Source organism: Mizuhopecten yessoensis, unplaced genomic scaffold (genome assembly GCF_002113885.1).
Source record: "Mizuhopecten yessoensis strain PY_sf001 unplaced genomic scaffold, ASM211388v2 scaffold3627, whole genome shotgun sequence".
NCBI classification, from domain to species: Eukaryota; Metazoa; Mollusca; class Bivalvia; order Pectinida; family Pectinidae; genus Mizuhopecten; species Mizuhopecten yessoensis.
The window spans coordinates 212784-235479 of NW_018405139.1; the positions used below are offsets into that span (position 1 = coordinate 212784).

A 22696-nucleotide genomic window follows, 5' to 3' on the forward strand; every position below is an offset into this window, starting at 1 on the left:
ACGACAGTTCAGTTGTACCGATCAGAATGCAGAGGGTGGATTGAAACTGTAATTACGGATTGTTCGATCGACCACCGCGTGCACATGTTTACAAGAAAGAAACTCAATTATAGGTGACATGTGGCTTATTTATGTACAAATTGTCTTAAACTGATGACAACAATGGTCGCACATGAGTACTACCCGTTTTTCAGTAGTAAAACGCTGTCGATGCGCAAATAGATCAAGTTTAAGCGTTTCGCAAGGCTATTATTGCATCGCCGATAGCCAACCTCGATCAATAATTACGTAATTTCAGTAATCAAATTGTGTGTTCGAACAATCCGAAACGTGTGTAAACAGAGTTCGAACTATCACTAGACAGAAAATTATTATTTGTATTGTGCAAAAATTATTATTTGTATTGTGCAAAAAGTGTGCTCGAACAATCCGCCTAAACAAACTGACCAGAGGTTTACCGTGTGTGATCCTGTAATATGGCAGCAGATACACTCAGCTCCAACTACCAATACATATATACAAATGTATAAGCAAATTGTGATGTTGAAACAAAACCAAAAATTAAACTAATGCTTGGGGATTTTAGAAGTGCCTGGAGACTGTAGATCAAATGCAGTTTATGTTACACCCATTTTCAACAATGATTCTCACGAATTAACAACTTTCTGACTAGGCAAACACATTTCTTCATAAAAAAGAGACTTTTACTGTTTTGCTCTCTTTGGTGTCCTTTTCTTAATAACAATCAATTTTGTTCTCTTTGATGTCTGATCCTAAACTTTAATCAAGGAGTTACAACCGAAAAGTACTACAAAAACTTAGGTGATAGTTAGTCAGCCTGCAATACTAAGCTTTTTTCTACCATAATCAAAGGTCACCAAAATATTGGTCAGCATTTCAGCAGTCTGCCAACAGATACCCTGGTATATAAATATCAATTGAAAAGCAATAACTACAAAAACTTCCATACAGCCAAAACAAAAAAATGTCGCAACGCTAACAGCTTTGTACTTTGTAGTAACACTAATTCATTCACCTCTGAAAGTTCATAATGAACTATCCCAGCCTTTGAATTGGAAGAGTTCAAATGTGTCTTCAGGGGTGAATGCGTTAACAGCAACTTCATAGACCATTTAACTCATTCACCCCTGAAGACACATTTGAACTCTTCCAATTCATTATGAAATTTCAGGAGTGAATGAGTTAATCCTATTGGATTGGTCATTGGATGACCTCTGACATTGGTTTATAATTATATCCACCAGACATAGATGATACAGTGATTTTGTAAGATTAGAAAAGACATGATATCTGTTGAAGTTACAAAGAGTATACACTGCATATACACATGTAGCATGCTTTCCTTCCTTCCTCATGACCCGATAGTAAAATAAACTTACAGAATTGTGTATAAAAAAGCTGACAGTTTATATTTAACTTCAACAAATCAATCAGTCTACATGGCATGTGAACTTGAGTCATCCGCATTGTAAAAATATACTAAAAGAAAGAATTTAAAATGCCAATTCTTTTTTTGGCTTTTAAAAATCTTAAGAAATGGCATGTTCAAACCATTGAGAGACTGAAGTAAACATCTATGAGATTGTTTGCTCAAATACATCTTACTTTTCATTAAAGACTATTTCACAAACATACCTATAATATATAAACAGAAAATCATCATCATATTATAATAATCATGAGTTTTTTTCCAAATTAAAATGGACACTGATTAAAGACAATGCTTGGGTAAATCAAATATTCAACTAAAGAGGATTCAACATGTAAACCTGTTCACAGTAAATACCTGAAGAAGGCTTCCATACTGTTCTTGTTCAAGACTCGTGCAAAAAGAATGCGCATAAATCGTGTTGCGTCTATCGGGTGTAAACACATTCTGATAAGCTTTGCATGCAGAAACTTAATAACTTTTTACTGTACTGTTGGATAATCATATACCTAACATATAAAATGCTGGCAACAGATGGCTTACTATTGATTGTGATCTGTGATTACAAACAGGGTTGCTGAAAGCATATATATCATTGAAATGCTGAACTCATCAAACAGTACACAACATGTGTCGCATAGTTTATTGATTCCAACTTAAAGAATATTTAGAATCTTAAGTGAATTTATTCACTATGAGAAAATATATAGCTAATGCTTTTAAACTTTACAGTTCTACCTGTTTTTAATTTTTTAACTTTTCATATATATATTTGATGAACCAAAAGCGAAAACTCAATAAAATTCATTAATATCATTAAAAGCACAATAAATTACAGATATTGTGTAGCTAATATATATATATATATTTATTGTTGTTCCAGAATAAAATTTTGGCAAAATTAAGAACAATAATTTCAATGTTTAAAAGTTTTTAGCTTTCAATATATTCCATCAAAGAATAAACAGATAGAGTAAAAGATGTCCCCCAGTAGTAAGTGTTACCTCCCTTCTCCAGAAGAGTTGTCTCCCTTCTGTAAACATTGGTAGTTAAAAAAAAATGTTATTTCCTAAGATGAGTTTTTCTGTTTCACCTAAAATGCATTAGTACAGATCAATTCAATTTAATGCTATTTGTTCCAAAATATAGTATACGGAGGATTTACCCTAGGGTACAAATTGAGCACAGTGAAGGAAATAAACATGGTGGAAGGAGTGAATCATACTGTATTTGTCCTGCAGTATCATTTATTAATAGCTTTCTATTTCTATGTGTTTTACTTCCATTATATATACTGTACGTATACTAAACATTTTAATCACAATTATTTTTCATAATCCTAAAGCCAACTTCTCTTAACAATAATTTTGGCAGTTCAAAAGAACCTGTTCAAATAAATTGTTGACTGACAAATGGACATTGGATCAACGCTGCAGAAACACAAACAAATAACTAGCTAGGTGAGCTAACAAACTTGAATCCATTACATTTAGGAACCTTTTTAAACATATCAGAATTTTAATCAATATGACAAACATGTACAAAAGGCAAACAGATCTGAGAAAAGGGCCAGCTGCTTTAGTGCTGTAGGGTCACTCTAATTGTACATGTGTAGAAATATTTCACGGCATGTGATAACATGGTAATTGAGCATGTCTTGCACTGAGCTTGCATGAGTCTGCAATCTGTCTTTGCATCTCAGACAATATTTATCAAAGTCTGATGCATTGTTTGCCAACGGGGAATGAATATTTACCCAATCCTAATGACTCATTGGGTATATATTGTCAGTTCTAGGGAGCCAAAATATCTAAAGCAAATATTGCATGATTCCACATCTGCTTTACAAACACTAAATTAACAAGCAGCCAATAAGGCTTGCATCATTTACCTGTAAACTTATACTGGAGTTGGTAGAAATATAGGTTAAGGTCATTTATTTGAACTGAGTTGATGGTTCATCATCCCAGCAACACACAGGCAGTTATTAAGATCTATAATAACACAGTTTGCCCATGTGACCTTCATAAATAAGTGTTATGTATTTAAAGTTATGTTTTAGCCATCTACCTTAACTATTGTAACTCATTGTTTTATATAGAATGAAGTTTTTCACACATTTATTATAACATTGAATGTGAATATTTTTCTGTATGATATAAAGGTCAATATTTTTTACTGTGCTCATAAAAGTGCCTTGTGGTTTTGTTGTCACTACCTAAGTTTTGATAGAAGGATGTGACATTACTTGGATTTGACTTATAGATCTACATGATGGGTGTCATGGATGGAGCAGAACACACTTTACCCTTCTGGAACATGTTTTTATTCTCCTTGAATTTTTAAGGGTCTCTATGTTATAAATTATTCCTATGTTCATATTATGCCCTAGTTTAATTGATTTTGAGTTCAAATTATGGTATTGTTGACTCTTCAGTATTCTCTGAGCGTTGTTACTTTTGTTTATACCCATCTGACCTTGAAGGAAGAAAAAGGTCATTTGTCAGAACCACTTTTGGAAGTCCTCCATGCCAGCTAGCTACATGACAAATAACATCACCGTAGGCTTTATACTTCTTGGTAAGAAGTACAAAATGTCTTTTTTTAACAGAAGATATGATGGATAAAAAAGGATGGCAACTGCCATATATCATAGGTCACTTTGAACATTTGGCTCAAGTGACAAGAAATAGAAATAATGCTGATTTTTTTCCACAAAACTTTTTTTACTTCCACTGCATTATTAAGTTTCTTCGTCAACAAAATACAGAATAGTTATTATGATATCATAATTTATAACAAGAGGTCCAGAAGGCCTGTATCTATCACCTGGATATTGAAAATCCATTCAGTCACACCTGTATTCAAAGACCATGTGCGGAAGTCAATAAAGTGGCCTGTTAATGTATTGGATCCAGGTTATACTGAATGTAACTGCAATGACGAGTTTCAGAGATGGTCTTTTAGGTAATATCTATCAAAATGCAAATATTTCCTAGTTTTGGGTTCTGCCTTTAATGAGCATCTCGGGGGGGATAACACTCTTCCCTGATTCCAAGGATGAAACATTCCTATTGGAACAAAGCAATACAGCAATTCCATGTATATTACATCCAGATTCTATCATAACAAGATGACCTACTACTCTCAAGACATTGATCATTATACAACTGCTTCCATACAATGGTATCACCTGTATGACAAATGTTACAACATAAAATAGGTCGTAAGAAATCAATCGCAACAAGCCATAGGGTAGGTGGTACTTGGGTTTATTTGGAAGGTCGACCGGTTTCGCCCTGAACTAGGGCTTCTTCAGGAGTCCTGAACTAGGGCTTCTTCAGGAGTCCTGAAGAAGCCCTAGTTCAGGGCGAAACCGGTCGACCTTCCAAATAAACCCAAGTACCACCTACCCTATGGCTTGTTGCGATTGATTTCTTACGATTTATATTTACCCACATTCTCAATCGCCCTGCATACAAATTGGTATCCAAGCCTGCATTTCGGAACCTACCAAACATAAACCAGAAGTACGGCGTTGGCTCTATACTTCGAGATTGTTTTTAACATAAAATAGGTTAACGGTAAGTGACATAGGTGGCACTTGTCCACATAGAGGTAATTCATCAGTACTGTACCATATGTCAGTCTGAATTTTTTATTGGTGTCAAACTCGCATCTGCCTAAAGTAATATGGACTGAAACTAGTGAAAGAAAAACATGGCCTGAAATATTACAAAGTGAAAGTTTTGGACTTGTCTGTCTCTGTCATCATGATGCCATGTTATTGCTCTGTACTGCCAACAGTTTTTAAACAGAATAGCTTGGATAACACAGTGGCAATGGTTAAATAATAATACCATTGCGTTTCAGGGACTAACCCTTTCACCACTGTAGACCATAATGGACTCATTCATATCAATCCATGGTAGAGTATACTAAAGTTACATAGGGGTGAAAGGGTTAAGCGAGAAAGAATTTCCTTTTGGTCTCATATGCATGATTATCGGTAAAGGATAATTCAACTGTCTGTTTATTTTAAGACTGAAGCGTTAACATAGCTAGACAAATAAATATATACATGTCATGGTGTACTATTGCCATAGAAAAAGTGAACAAAGAAAAGGTCACAAAATGCAAGACCGAACGGTAATAAGCAACAAAAAAACTTGACATTCTAGTTGACATTAATTAATGACTGCAAGCAAATCTGGTTAAGAATGCTGAATGACTGACTTAATAAATGGTAATGGTATTCATAAGAAATTAAACAGCTGTTTATAAATTTACAAGTAAAAAATACAGTATTCAAATTTAGCATTGATATAAACAGCTTCATTGTGTCACATTTGGAGCAATGAACAGGACAAACATATAGGTATTGTGAACCGTTGGTGGAAATGACATCTATAATTGAAATTTGCATTATTATCCAACTATGGTTCTCAAATGAGTTAATGCTGTACCTTGTCTTTCACCTTATGTTATGATCTCTCAATGAATATTTAAATCAAATTCACTCATTTTCTGTATTGACTCAGGGGTTAACTTAGCCTCTGGCCGAATTAAGTGATTCTTTTGTGAACAAGTTCATTTTGTGAAGGCTGTTAGGCCAACTAGTATCAAATTCTACTGGTCTATTGGGCTATCTTTTATCATATTCCCATCGGTTGACCCCTGCAACTGCTGGTTATTTGTGCTGTAAATTGATAAACCTGGACTGCTTGCATCTGACTTTTCTAGATCTGCTGTCCTCTGTTTGATTCCAAAGAGACAAGGAACAAAAAATATCTTTATCTGTGTGCGGTTGCAATTGTAAGCCAAAAATAGCTATGTATACATACGAAGGGGCTTTTAAGAAACGAGCAATTGCAAAAGAAATATAACACACATTTTATGATTTAATGTGTGACAATATATTGATCGTTCAACAGGATGTAACTTATCAAGTGTAATTTATCAAGTGTGTGTATTTATAACACTAATGACCTTTCAAGTTTTCATAACATTAGTGGATAATACCGTACCAAAAAGTATCAAATATCAAGTGCAATATTGCATAAATATATTAAAGGAACAATTTTTACTTCGCACTGAAAGGCCCGGATGTTGCGCTATTTCGATTGTAGCTATTTTTATCACCGGCTTTCCAAAACATGAAACTGACCAAACTGGACCTTGGCTTCAAGTCATGTCATTATCAACTATGTAAACTTCTGTTAGGAGATATATATTTTCAGTATCGACTAGATTTTTAGGTAATCAAAAAACTTACTTCACTAAAGTGTCCCACTAGAGATAATACCATTGTAATGATAGAAGTAATGCAACAGGTATGATATTTTGATGCATGTATACCTAGTGGTGCAAACATGCATTGCTATTCCAATGCTAATCCCAGTTTGATATGTACATACCAAATTAAAGGGGCATCACGCTGAAGTAACTTTTTTTGGTGTCTTTTTTTCAAATACTACATAAACATATCAAGTGAGACTCCTTATGGAAAATAACGATCGGATTTGGCTGAAATAGATTCATAAAAATGATTAAATCTAAGATAATCATCGGTATTTCTACCTGTCTGACCAACGTTTTGTTCAGGGATTTCCCTCTACAGGCGCATGCGTATAGCACACCATTTCTTTGTAAACAAAATGACTGGCCGTGTGAAGTAAGCGAAAGAAAAATGTTGTACCGTGTCAGCTACGAAGCGAAAAGTTGCCAAATGGTCAAAAGATAGCGCAAGGGGTACGTTATGGAATCATTATTGCCAGTGGGAAGTATTCAAAGCAGAAAATAACTGCCCTAGCAGTTAGTACGGTGCATGTATTCTTTCGGATAGCCGGTTAAGCTGAAATGAAATCGACAGCAATGCTAGCGCTGTTTATGTTATAAATAAATATCTAAAACTATTAACCTCGCTAGTATCATTGTGTGAGTTTGAACACAGATGAACTTAGTTTAATATGTTAATGGGCATGTATCGGAGAGAGTTTAATTTGTGTTTCTATAATTATACAGTGGTTTATGCGAAAGGAAGGGATAAGTGACTGGTTAGTTTGATTTTGCCATGAGGCCCTCCAAGGGATAACTGTTGTGATGGCCACACATCACTCCTCTGTCGGTACTCGGGATCAAATGAGATACGTGCGCTATTAGATTTACATAATTTATAATATTACCGGGATCATTAAAACGGTATGATTTAATTATATTGCTGAATTAAACGATTTTTTTTGTTTCGACATGCAAGATTTAAATTAGTACTAATATGAATACCTGGCCTCCTCTGGCGTGGCGACGCAATATATATAAAAAAAAAATGCTCTTCGTCAGAAAGTTACGTTATCGCAGCTAGATTAAAAATGTCAAAATGACAGACCAGGATGAATAACTGAGGAAGGAGAACCTACTTCTAGTAAATAGGATCGCATAACATTTTTTTTTAAATCGTAATTTTTCAACAGTTCATGTTTTCATATGATGTTGACATAGAATGTATGATCATGTAACAACCTTTTCTCTATAAAGAATTAATTTTCGACTTCAGATAGAATCGGAATACGTATTGAAAACGGGAAAAAATATTTTATTACGTTGTAAAAATGGCGCGTGCTGCCGATAACTACGGCTTCTGTTTCGGACAAAAGGAACTGATTAAAGAAAAGTTGTCTCAACATAAAAAAGGTCCATTTACAAGTATGCTTTAATCTCTGTAAAGTATTGAAAATAATTATCAAGTATCTCAACACTTTCCATATCTGACACATCTTGTACATGTACACGTAGTGGTTTTGCCATACAGTTTATTGTGTGTGATGGCTAATATGACTTACTAAGTGTTAGCGTATGGAGACAGTGAAAGTGGGAAAGAGTATACATACATTTATATGCATGGTCTAGAAAAAAAAATTGTCCAAAGACATTGAGTTGTACAATGTAATAAATAAATTCACAAACGTTTCTCTTTTTTTATAGGCATGTAGATTGTCATTCGACATGCGCACAGTTTGTAAACATTTGAAAAGGGATATTCGTCTCGTCAATATTCCTTTTTACAGAAAGGTTTGTCCCATGGTTGAGGGAAGGTGTTTAGCCCCGTACCATCTGTACCGGTCACATTCTGGTACTAAATTCAATATATATTTATATATATCTACTTTATGTTTATGCCTATTATAATTGTTGACATTTAATTGTAAATGAATGACGGGAGAAGGCTGTGATAAATTGTAAAAACTTGTGCCCCATCAACACAAAACTTGTGTTCAATTCTATTGGCAACAAATAAATTTAAATTCTGAATATTGGCAAGTGTGCAACTAACTTCTGATGATGAATAGTTATTGTTCAATAAGTTTGAATACAGACTTAGAAATCATATTACTTGGTTTCATAGTGCGGTAAGAAGTTGCAGTTGCCTAACGGCCCCTCTCTGGGGGCCCCTTTGGAAACCGTTTCATCTCGCTCACACCACTTGTGTTTACTGCCTAGTCAGGTGACGTTATCGGCGCTTTTTTTAGCAGGGCTTTCCCGAACAATTCAAGTGATCAAACTGGACATTTGGAACGGACTATGAATATGGGGATAGCGAGGTAACATCAGACCTGCTAACCTTTGAATCTCCCAATGGGGGTCATGACCCCCATTGGAAAATTCTGTGGGGGGTGATAACACGTGAACGAAAAGTTTTGTGAAAATTNTTTGAAATTAACAAAACATTTTATCACACCTTCATTGTTTTATTACATATTCTTAATCAATATACATGTTTTTCTTTTCCTAGGTGCATACTGAAAGCATGAACCATGTTGATTTAGTTTTGCACATAACAAAGCACATATTGTATCATTTCCTAATTCAGATCTCCCTTCTGTCTGGATCTTCTTCAGCATGGAAAATGTTCTCTCAGAGTCAGCATTACCCACTGAAAGTACCAAACATGCCTTCATTAGCCTACACAACACACCAAACTTAAGATCATTCTCAAAGGGTTCTTTAACTGCATGCCTTTTGATATCGTACGTAGCACCCGAAGCTACCGAAAAATGATTGGTACACAGTTTACAATAGGCATGATCGGGTCCAATATTACTCTTCTGAAGCCAGTCATAATCTTATTCCCACGAAGCATTGTAATTACAATCATACTTTTTCTTTTTTGACGATGAACGTTAAAATAACGAACGTTTTCTCGGGTTAGAAGCCATTTGTGAAAGTGTTATGACAAGCGCTACGATCGGGATTATATGCATTGTAGTAACAGTGAACAGTACTCACCTTTTGAATTTGCCAGGCTGGTTCCGAAACAGGGACGCCATTGTGAAAACAAATCACTTAGTATACAGACTTTTATAACTGAAAGCTAAACTTCCGAGAGACACGAACGGAACATTTCCGGAAGTACGGAGATCCTAATAAAAGACGCGGATGCGGGTGATTGCGGGTCATATTTACGGAATGCGGGAGATACGTATGACCCGCGCGGGTCATAAGATCGTCGCGGGAGATAGGTTCATTTTGCGGGTGTGACCCGCAGAATGCGGGTCATTTAGCAAGTATGTAACATAAGTGGAAGTGCATACAATTCATACATTCATTAAAAAAAAATATGGCTCTTCACGTGATGTCCCTTTAAATGTTTTTTCATATATATTTGTTTGATATAAAGGTTTATATTTTGCAGAAACTGTTGTATGACCTAATCCAAAAACAGCTAAGCATTCAGCCTGCAATACATGAGTCAAATGATGGAACGAATCCAAGAACAAATTGCAGAAAAAGTTTCTTGGTGACATGACTATTGACTACATATACACTACTCAAACTTGGTATAATTCGACTTTTGGAAAAGTACTGATAACTCATGTTCCAATTTCATCTGTGAGATACCTTGATATGTTCTATTTAAATCCTAGACAAAGATGAAAAATTATCTTCTCTTGTGCATGACATCATGGTAGCAAATTATACTAGTGATGTTATTGAGCTATATCAAACTTGATATACCAATAACCACATTCATTTCCTGTCAAATATATGATTTTTTTCAACGGACAGGTCTCGATACATTTACCAAATGGAGTGTCATAACATGCCATTTGAGGTGAATCAATAAAACCTAACATTACAGTCAGCATCATCAACAACAGGTAACCCAATGACAGCTGCAAGTGAATGTAGGTCAATTAATTTCTCCCGTGGGTAGTTCCGAGATCAAATTTTTCTCTGGCATACCAAGGACACAATCACTGCTATATAGAAAAAGAATATGACAGAAATATGAAGAACAACTTAAACATCTTTCAGTAGTATCAAGACAAGGATTTTACCATTCTGGCAGACGATCAAAAATCGATGTCAAGATTCTGACGATTACTGTTTCCTGTGGTAATATGACGGATTATACTCACCCCATAAACCAGTCCATAGTATCTCGGAGATACTCCGGTAACTTGTCCAGCTTGCCTCTTGGTCAGTATTCTTGTGTCAGGAGCAGCTAGAATACAGGACCCCCTCTATCTTCACGACCCTTCGATCCAAAACAGTACCTCAATATGGCGACCTCTTGTTCCCTGCGCACTTACGATGCGCGAAAGAGTTCCATTGAGTCCAGTGTATATTTTCTGCTAAGTAATCACTTATCGAAGTAAATAAATTAGAAAAATACTATATTGTACCGCGAATAAACTTCTTAAATGCATAAAAACCGAGGTTATTTGCCTCTGCGATCTTTGTTTAAGTATTACTTCACAGACCGGTAATCTGTATACAAGGCTACACTACGGAGTCAGAAAATGAAAGTAGATCACGTGATGACAGTATTTACTATTTTTTAATAAGACTTGCACAAGTCCAAATGTGTAGAAAAAAACCTGCTGGGTGTGGGGATGGGGTAAACAATTATTGTTTAACTTTTACTAATTGGCAGGCTAGCTCTTTATCTTTAAACTAAACCTTACTTTTTCCACTACGATTCAATCTTTCTAGATAAAATGTAAAATTTTCAATGACTGAATGCACGTAACCAGTTATCATATTGAGTTTTAGAAATATTGTTGGGTCCTATGCATGTAAAGTTATTAAATTCTAAATGTACATGGGGTGTGTCAAACTGTGTGAGTGTTGCAAATTTAATTCCTAGTGTATTTGTTGTGAATGATATGAATGAGCATGTATAGTGTGTAAGTAGTATATAGTGTGCAGCATATGGACAGCATGCAGTGCATGGCGTGCATGCTGTGTATTTTGTGCATGCAGTGTTTTTTGTGCATGCTATGCATGACGTGAATACAGTGTATGGTGTGTATACAGTGTATGCTGTGTATACAGTGTATGGTGTGTATACAGTGTATGCTGTATATACAATGTATAGTGTGTATACAGTGTATGCTGTGTATACAGTGCATAGTGTGTATGCTGTGTAGGCAGTATCTGGCGTGTATGCAGTAAACGGTGTGCATGCAGTGCATGGCGTGTATACAATGTATGGTGTGTATGCATTCATTGTATTGTGCGAATGTTTGCAGTGTAGGGTGTGTATGCAGTGCATGTTGCGTATAAAATGTATGATGTTTATGCAGTAATTGATGTGTATGCAGTGTATGACGCGTATTTAATGTATGACATGTATATCGTGTATATTGTGTACGGTACATATTCTGCATATGCTGTTTAGAATGGGTATATGATAGTATATGGTACATACTGCGATTTCACTGTATATTCTGTGTACATGGTAGACTAGCTGTGTAATTGTGCATGGTATTATATACTGTACTTCATCCCAGCTGTAGGTGATGTGTATGGTGTATTATATACTGTGTAAACTGTGTACGGTGTGTTATAACATATAAATACAGTATATACTGTGTATAGTGTGTACGGTGTGTTGTAACATATAAATACAGTATATATTGTGTATATGGTGTACGGTTTGTATTACATATAAATACAGTATATACTGTGTATAGTGTGTACGGTGTGTTATACAACATATAAATCCTGTATATATTGTGTAACCTGTGTACGGTGTGCTATAACAAATCCTATCAGTTTATCATGTGTATACTGTGTATGGTGTGTTATATAACAGAGAAAGACGGGAGAGAGGGGGGAAACTGTGTACGGTGTCTTATACCATATAAATACTGTGTATTGTGTATAATGTGTATATTGTGTATACTGTGTAAGGTGTGTTATAACATAAAAATACAGTATATACTGTGTATACATATAAATACTGTGGATAATGTGTATACTGAGTACGGTGTGTTATACAACATATAAATCCTGTATATATTGTGTAAACTGTGTACGGAGTGTTATAACATATAGTGTATACTGTGTACGGAGTGTTATAACATATCAATACAGTTTATAATGTATATACTGTGTATACATATAAATACTGTTTATTATGTGTATACTGTGTGCGGTGTGTTATAACATACAAATACTGTATATAATGTGTATACTGAGTACGGTGTGTTATACAACATATAAATCCTGTATATATTGTGTAACCTGTGTACGGTGTGCTATAACAAATCCTATCAGTTTATCATGTGTATACTGTGTGCGGTGTGTTATAACATTTAACTACTGTGTATATTGTGTAATGTGTGTTATAACTTATAAATACTGTATATACTGTGTATTCTGTGTACGGTGTGTAATAACATATAAATTCTGTATATAATGTGTACGCTGTGTAATGTGTGTGATAACATATAAATACAGTATATATTGTGTATATGGTGTACGGTTTGTATTACATATAAATACAGTATATACTGTGTATACATATAAATACTGTTTATAATGTGTATACTGTGTAATGTGTGTTATAACTTATAAATACTGTATATACTGACTTCATCCCAGCTGTAGGTGCTGTGTATGGTGTATTATATGCTGTGTAAACTGTGTACGGTGTTTTATAACATATAACTAGTGTGTATATTGTGTAATGTGTGTTATAACTTATAAATACTGTATATATTGTGTAACCTGTGTACGGTGTGCTATAACATATAAATACTGTGTATATATATTGTTGTACGGTGTGTTATACAACATATAAATCCTGTATATATTGTGTAAACTGTGTACGGAGTGTTATAACATATAAGTACAGTTTATAATGTATATACTGTGTATAGTGTGTACGGTATGCTATAACATATAAAGACAGTTTATAATGTGAATACTGTGTACGGTGAGTTATAACATATAAAATATAACTACTGTGTATACTGTGTAATGTGTGTGATAACATATAAATACTGAATATAATGTGTATACTGGGTACGGTGTGTTATACAACATATAAATCCTGTATATATTGTGTAAACTGTGTACTGTGTGTTATATAACAGAGAAAGACGGGAGAGAGGGGGGAAACTGTGTACGGTGTGCTATAACAAATCCTATCAGTTTATCATGTGTATACTGTGTGCGGTGTGTTATATAAAATATAAATACTGTATATACTGACTTCATCCCAGCTGTAGGTGAGGTGTATGGTGTATTATATACTATGTAAACTGTGTACGGTGTCTTATACCATATAAATACTGTGTATATTGTGTAATGTGTGTTATAACATAAAAATACAGTATATACTGTGTATACATATAAATACTGTTTATTATGTGTATACTGTGTAATGTGTGTGATAACATATAAATACTGTATATATTGTGTAAACTGTGTACTGTGTGTTATAACATACAAATACAGTTTATAAGGTGTTTACTGTGTACGGTGTGCTATCACATATAAATACAGTGTATAATGTGTATATTGTGTAATGTGTGTTATAACTTATAAATACTGTATATATTGTGTAACCTGTGTACGGTGTGCTATCACATATAAATACAGTATATAATGTGTACGCTGTGTACTGTGTGTTATATAACAGAGAAAGACGGGAGAGAGGGGGGAAACTGTGTACGGTGTGTAATACCATATAAATACTGTGTATATATATTGTTGTACGGTGTGTTATACAACATATAAATCCTGTATATATTGTGTAACCTGTGTACGGTGTGCTATAACAAATCCTATCAGTTTATCATGTGTATACTGTGTGCGGTGTGTTATATAAAATATAAATACTGTATATACGGTGTGTTATATAAAATATAAATACTGTATATACTGTGTATTCTGTGTACGGTGTGTAATAACATATAAATTCTGTATATAATGTGTACGCTGTGTAATGTGTGTTATAACATAAAAATACAGTATATACTGTGTATACATATAAATACTGTTTATTATGTGTATTCTGTGTACGGTGTGTAATGTGTGTTATAACTTATAAATACTGTATATACTGACTTCATCCCAGCTGTAGGTGAGGTGTATGGTGTATTATATACTATGTAAACTGTGTACGGTGGGTTGTAACATATAAATACTTTATATATTGTGTAAAGTGTGTACGGTGTGTTGTAACATATAAATACTTTATATATTGTGTAAACTGTGTACGGAGTGTTATAACATATAAACAGTGTATATACTGTGTATACATATAAATACTGTTTATTATGTGTATTCTGTGTACGGTGTGTAATGTGTGTTATAACTTATAAATACTGTATATACTGACTTCATCCCAGCTGTAGGTGAGGTGTATGGTGTATTATATACTATGTAAACTGTGTACGGTGTGCTATCACATATAAATACAGTATATACTGTGTATACATATAAATACTGTTTATTATGTGTATACTGTGTAAGGTGTGTTATATAACAGAGAAAGACGGGAGAGAGGGGGGAAACTGTGTACGGTGGGTTATAACATATAAATGCTGTGTATAATGTGTACGCTGTGTAATGTGTGTGATAACATATAAATACTGTGTATTGTGTATAATGTGTATACTGTGTTCGGTGTGTTATATAACAGAGAAAGACGGGAGAGAGGGGGGAAACTGTGTACGGTGTCTTATACCATATAAATACTGTGTATAGTTATATAACATATAATACTTTGGATAATGGGTATACTGTGGACGGTGTGTTATAACTGTATATTCTGTGTATATGGTAGACTAGCTGTGTAATTGTGCATTGAATTATATACTGTACTTCATCCCAGCTGTAGGTGATGTGTATGGTGTATTATATACTATGTAAACTGTGTACGGTGTGTTATAACATATAAATAGTGTATATACTGTGTATACTGTGTACGGTGTGTTATATAACATATAAATACTGTATATAATGTGTATACTGTGTACGGTGTGTTATAACATATAAATACTGTGTATACTGTGTATACTGTGTACGGTGTGTTATAATATATAAATACTGTATATAATGTGTATACTGTGTACGGTGTGTTATATAACATATAAATACTGTATATAATGTGTATACTGTGTACGGTGTGTTATAACATATAAATACAGTTTATAATGTGTATACTGTGTACGGTGTGTTATAACATATAAATACAGTTTATAATGTGTATACTGTGTACGGTGTGTTATAACATATAAATACTGTGTATATTGTGTATACTGTGTACTGTGTGTTATAACATATAAATACTGTTTATACTGTGTATACTGTGTAATGTGTGTTATAACATATAAATACTGTATATACTGTGTACTGTGTGTTATAACATATAAATACTGTATATAATGTGTACGCTGTGTACTGTGTGTTATAACATATAAATACTGTGTATATTGTGTATACTGTGTACTGTGTGTTATAATATATAACTACTGTGTATACTGTGTAATGTGTACGCTGTGTACGGCGTGTTATAACATATAAATACTGTATATACTGTGTATACTGTGTACGGCGTGTTAAAACATATAAATACTGTTTATACTGTGTATACTGTGTGTTATAACATATAAATACTGTGTATAATGTGTACGCTGTGCTGTGTACGGCGTGTTATAACATATAAATACTGTGTATATATATTGTGTACAGTGTGAACGGTGTGTTATAACATAGAAATACTGTATATATTGTGTACAGTGTGAACGGTGTGTTATAATATATAAATACTGTATATAATGTGTACGTTGTGTACGGTGTGTTATAACATATAAATACTGTACATGTATATAATGTGTACGCTGTGTACTGTGTGTTATAACATATAAATACTATACATAATGTGAAAAGTAGCATGTGTGTTGTTGGATAGCTAGAATCGTCAAGTGTGCAGTAATGTAAAAAAAACTTGAATAAATAAATAATAATTAACAAAAAAATGTATGATTTACTTAATATTTCAAGTGACTGTCACATTCTTATTATCATATAACCGTAATTGTACAACTCTAGTGTAATGCTATACATTTCAGAATAACATCTTGCCATACGACGTGTATGTATCTACCCCGTATAGGAGTCTGTAATGAGATTTTAATGACCAGGCTGGAGTCTCTATCCTTGTAATATACGCCCGGAATCAGCTGTAGCTAATCAGCAGTAACCATGGTGAGTGGACGCTATCAATGCCTCTATCGTATTACAAACCACTTTTTACCCACCCCAATACGATATAATAGTGGGCTTTAAATATTTACATGGTGACTTTTCACGTTCTGAGGTTTGATGTGGCACTGTCGTTTTACCTATCGGGTACAGGTGAATGTATACGGGAGTGCAGTTATTACCAGCACAGGTAAATGAGTTCGTCTATAAACAAAAAGTACACTAAAAAGTGGTTCAGTGTTAGGACAAACTGTTGTGATCTGAAATATGATGAAACAGCAGCCTTTTGTTTCGTCATGATCAATAAATCCAAAATCATCAAGGTTTACGTATTATCATAAAGGATTAATTATAATAATAATATACAACATTTAATATAGCGCCCTATCTAGCTAGAGTAAGCCACTCTAAAGCGCTTTAAAGTACATAAATATACAATTAATACAATAAGCATGTACATTAATCAATACGATTTTTGAGAAATTCGCAGGAGATGTCTTGTCAGGCGCTAACTAATAGTCATATGCCACCTGGCTAATATCTCCCTATGTGTATACCTGTGTGTGTGCTGGAGATGTTCCGTGTTCTGTTTGTAGTGGGACCGTGCTTCCAACGGCATCATTTATAGTGCCACCTCACGTGAATGCTACAGCACAGATACCGCAACAAGGATTGAAAAATCGGACTGCCTTCAATTTCAAAATTTGATAATTCCATACCAATTTAAGAAAACGAAAACGATCTTTTGTATTGCTATTTTACGCTGAGGAATTCGCTACCATTGAAAACTGACCACGTGTAATATATATTCATGAAGTTTACAAATACTTTGTTAAAGCGGTCAGTTCTTCACAAATTCGTCATAAATCGTACATTGATCCGAAGATATAAAGATAAGACTGGGTGTTTATTGTCCTGTTGGTTCTCTCTGTTATTCTTTGTCACCATACTCCAAGTCGTTATACCGTCGTATTAATAAGCAAAGGAGTAAGTTTGTATCTTGGTCTATAGACGCGTTTCCAATCTTCTCAGCAAAACGATTATAATAGTAACTCGGTTACTCAGCAGGATCCTCAGAACAAATTACTGGACGTTTGTCTAGGCCTAATCTGGTGTGTAGAGAATATTATTAGGCGGTGTTTTTTTTTGCGTTTCAATCAACACATCGTCAAAATGGCAGCTCGCTAATAGTGTATAGTCCTCATATCCTGGAGACTAGGAAGCCAAGAGAAATCCAAGATGGCTACCTTAAAATGTCTGAATGAAGTGGCTCCTATTAAAAATCAAAACATGAAGATATGAGTGCCACGTGGACAAAATGTTTGTCTTTACTCAGAATTTCAACATCTTTCTGCAGTCTGTAAGACAGTTAAGGAGGTACCAATATGATGGTTACAGAGCTAAGTTCGCATTGGAATAATCCGATGTTTCAAAAACAAGCCAAAAAAAGATCACTATTATTTTTTTCATCATCATTCTCTTTATTCAGACTTATCAAGCGTGTTTACTGTTGAATTCCATTTCCTTCGTTTCCACTCCAAGGAAACACGCTGTTTTACCGCCACACCTTTTGACAGCACACACTTAATTAGTAGCCTGTCATATGATTTATGATGAAAATAACAATATCAGAACAAACGTTATTGGAATGTGACGAATGTGTGGACATAAGCCTCAAGATTATGTCTAAAATTGACTTCCGGGTACTTTTGGCGCCAAATATCTTCCATAATCACATGCTCCGGTGAACATTAAGAATAAGACAGATAAGTAAAATGATGTATTAGATAAGTAAAATGATGTATTACTACAGTAGCTGTGTAAGCGGTTCCGGGTGACTGATGGTGTTACTCAGTCCTCCTTCCGCGCAGATTTAAACTTCACAAAACAATTTTGAATTCACAAGTAAAAACGTTAATATTGTAACATTTATGAATTATTTATTTTTCCTTTCAACATAATTATACCATATACGAATGTACCTCACATGATGCGATGCATTTTGCATAATGCCAATTTCTCGAAATCTGAATAGTTGAAAATAAAAATAAGAAACAAACTGAAAATATCTTGTATTAGAAATAAGAACCAAAAAACTTATTCTATTTCCCCATGCGGATAAACGTCCCCGAATGGAAGTCTTCTGCGTGATTATATTGTTACAAGGTGCCCCTTACCTTTATAAGTTACGTTATATTGGTAGATGGTTGGTCTACATCGATCTCTGTCTTATTTCTTCACTATATAGATATCACAGTTCAGATATGAGATGCAATCTTTGGATGTAAGGATCCTCGTACCACTCCCTAAACTAATGTAAATATCGATTTTGTTGACAATCATAAGCATCTAGGAGTATTCATTGATGCAAACTGCAGGTGGAGCTGCCATATTGAAAATACTTGTGAAAATAAGGTGCGAAACAATTGGATATCCTCCGTAAATTAAAATATACGCTCAACACATGTACACCAAATAAAATTAGTATATCTTACATTCTTCCTAATCTAGAATATTGCTGTGAACTATGGAATGGTTATTCTCTTGCTGATGCAGATACATAAGAGAAGTTACAACTGGAGGCTGGATGTATTGTCACTAGTTAACCTTCCTACTCTAGAGGACAATCTATATATCTCATCCAAGATCCCGTCGACAACTTCAACTATTAAATGAAATTCAAAACAATCTTACTTCCTAATTATCGTGACCGAATGGTTGCGGGTTCGAGTCACGGCACGGCACTGTGTTGTATCTTTGAGCAAGATATTTTACTCCGCTTGTTCCAGTCTACCAAGCTGTAAATGAGTATGTGGTTGGGCAGTGCTAGAATTGTTTAATGCTAGCTGCGAGCGCCGAAATGGCAGCACCGGATGTAGTTGAGAAAGAGATTGGCTGATTGCAAAGGCCTTATTACCACGGATAATAATTTGTGAACCGCTTTGAGACGACCTACGAACTAATTTAAGAAATTCTGACCTCTATAATATCGCTAATAATGACCAAGTCTTTCATTTCCTCTTCAAAAAGACTTTGGAATCAGATATCCTTTGGTATTCGACACAGTGTATCATCCTCGGCGTTCAAAAACGCTATTGAAGAGAGTAACTGACCGAAAGCCCTAGCCCGAGTTTCCTCTTGCCCTAACACCAGACTTAGACATTTTGACGTATATAGATGTTTTAGACACCGATATGTCAGAAAGCCCCTAACTATACTTTCTCTTTGGCAATAGGAAACACAATATTCTACGTACTAGGTTGAAGATTTCCCAGCAGGCACATTGACGTTGAATAAACGTTGAAACAACGTTGAGGTTCAACGTTGTTTCAACCTACAAAATACATTTGATTCTGAAAGTTGAGACAACATACCAAAATTCAACGTCAGATTTTCAAAGTTGAATAAACGTTGCATTTATGTTGAATCATGTACTCTTGTTCAATGTTAGATTTTCACAGCTATAGGATAATCACACTTTCACTATTAAGCAGGCGGCATGAAATAAATAAAAGAAAAACATCAACAAACTATTCTCAAGTATATAATCGTTTTATTTTGGTATTTCAATGTCCATCGTCGCCATGCATCATCAATCATAGACATGAATGGCAGTCTGGTCCCTGGTATTCTGCGACAGGTTCTGTAAAACAGGATTTAGTGCAAACCATTAACTACATTGTTAAATACAGAGATTTACTACCTACAGGTTGTACAAGTATGCATTAACTGTTAATACATAACTATTTGAAACATTGTTGGTTATGGAGTTATTTTTTTAAAGGAAGTGGAATCATTCAATGCTTTAATATTACACATATCAGCAAAAAACTTACCAGATTTGACACGATGTATACTTTATAGTTACTCCTGCAGTGTATATATACCTACCTATAAATTAACCAAATTAGTTTGGCGTCCACCACCGCCATGCCTTTCTGGAGCATACTTCAGATACTGTGCCATACATTTCTGACAGGAATCTTGTGTCGCTTTCTGGCGAGATTCAGTGACAGCTTCTGGAATACAGAATATAGTGCAAATTGTTAATTATATTATTAAATACAAACGTTGCCTAGCATGTACGACATCATGCATTAATTATTGATATATAACTTTTTGAAACAAATCGTACTAGATTTGATATGGTGTATGCTTCGATCTTCGCTATTCAGGAAGAGTGTGTTATCCATACCTATTATGATTTTGCAAAGAGAAGTTTGCCCAAACGCGAACTTGTTTTTTTCCCGCACATGTTCATTTTGGCCATGACACCATTCGACAGACAGCTGTTAATAAACAACAGTAACAAAATGAAACATTTATACAGAAAAGGAGCTCTTTTTATTGAAGTTACTTCTCAATAGTTCTCAACTTTACGTAGACAATGTTACTTGAAATGACTTTATTTACTTATGCAAGTGTAGTCTTTATATAAATGAAGGCGACGTCTAGTGTCTATAATTTATGCTCACCTTTGCATGGCCTTTTTTACCATGGAATTTTCCGTCAACTCCACCTATTCTGGTGACATAGGTCTTCTGTAAAAATATGAACAACTTATCATCTACTACAGAAATAATCTATATTAAATGAACTAGATTTTTTTTTTCAAATTATCAAGAGAATAAAATTGCTACAAATTACGCTTTTGAAGATCTGAATTTTTCTCAATTTTTTGTTGGTTCAGCTTGCAATATTTTTGTAACAGTAGTCTAAAATATTGTTAACGACTGTATATAATTATGTTATCTTACCATTGCCTTCTTTTTCTTATTATCTCATATTTTTCTCCAGCCCTTGCAGGTCTTCTAAAGACTGGATCTGCTCAAAGACAAAATTACAGTCCACGTCTGCCGTCGAGGAATCTTGTTAATGACCAACGTTGTACTTGCTGGGGTTCTGCTATTGATGTAGCCTACCATTCCTTGTTTAACTGTAATAATGATGTCAAACTAAGAGCAACTAATTTCCGATAACTTGATGGAGGCACTGATCACAAAAATGCATACTCAGCAATATATTTACGACACAAAGATATCTCAGTATTTAAAATATAAGTTAAAGACGTTTAACAAATGATAAATATGTTAAGGAATTCTGTTGTAAAGCGTTGTCTTATGTCTTTCCGGATTCAAACGGCAAAGGCGAAACGGATATTCATGGGCGATTGGAATGACAAGGAAGAAGCACACCATGGCTGTCACGGGATGTGATGAACATTTGGAATAGTTGAGTGTTAGGAATAGTGGTCTCTTTGTTTAGTTTATCATAATAATGTAGTTTTACTATCTTAAATTGAAGCTAAAACTGATAGTAAAATTATATGGAAATGTGCTTCGTATAAGTTGGTCAACTTGTGCCAAATCCTATTGCTTATTTAAAGAAGACAATAAAATATGTTTAAATAAAAAACTGTCTAAAGTTGTAACTACGTACTGGTCCAAGATCGAATCCAAACGGAAGTCAATGGAGGTAACTGTATATAGGAACCATAGTGCTGTACATATTCTGTATACAGAAAAAAATCACTTAAATTACATTATCAGTATTTGTTTAATCCGTATGAGAGCGCCGTAGGAAGGAAAGCCCTCTATAAAAGAACCCGGTTTTTTTTCACGTCTAGTGAAAATATTGTGCAGTTAAAACAAAATGAAGTATGATTAAAAAGAAAACCACTGCCAGGAATGGCAAATTTCTAGGGGATAGGTGTGTGTGTGTGTGTGTGTGTGTGTGTGTGTCGGG

General features: G+C 34.4%; 1 protein-coding gene and 2 long non-coding RNA genes across 6 annotated transcripts in view; all 3 read right to left on the bottom strand.

The window, feature by feature from the left end:
- The window catches only part of LOC110447837 (MOB kinase activator 2-like), a 63732-nt gene extending 52517 nt beyond the window's left edge, over nucleotides 1-11215 (bottom strand). Inside the window, exon 1 of one of the 2 annotated variants that reach the window (XM_021493779.1) lies at nucleotides 10867-11215. In XM_021493779.1, coding sequence (XP_021349454.1) covers nucleotides 10867-10883 — 17 coding nt within the window. In that variant the 5' untranslated portion in view covers nucleotides 10884-11215. Of the gene's footprint in view, nucleotides 1-1807; nucleotides 1905-10866 lie in introns of those variants that run through there. The other variant, XM_021493776.1, reaches the window with a different exon arrangement.
- LOC110447839 lies at nucleotides 9180-9986 on the bottom strand. The gene is made up of 2 exons (XR_002462643.1): nucleotides 9734-9986; nucleotides 9180-9380 (listed from the first exon to the last, which is right to left on the bottom strand). It is a non-coding gene; the product is annotated as an uncharacterized LOC110447839 (long non-coding RNA).
- Nucleotides 11216-20494: 9279 nt separating the features above from the next.
- LOC110447831 overlaps nucleotides 20495-22696 on the bottom strand; it is a 2809-nt gene continuing 607 nt past the window's right edge. Inside the window, exons 2-6 of one of the 3 annotated variants that reach the window (XR_002462642.1) lie at nucleotides 21709-21887; nucleotides 21427-21492; nucleotides 21147-21240; nucleotides 20843-20970; nucleotides 20495-20594 (exon numbers count right to left, since the gene is read on the bottom strand). This is a non-coding gene — a long non-coding RNA (uncharacterized LOC110447831). Of the gene's footprint in view, nucleotides 20595-20842; nucleotides 20971-21146; nucleotides 21241-21426; nucleotides 21493-21708; nucleotides 21888-22390; nucleotides 22464-22696 lie in introns of those variants that run through there. The other 2 variants (XR_002462641.1, XR_002462640.1) reach the window with 2 other exon arrangements.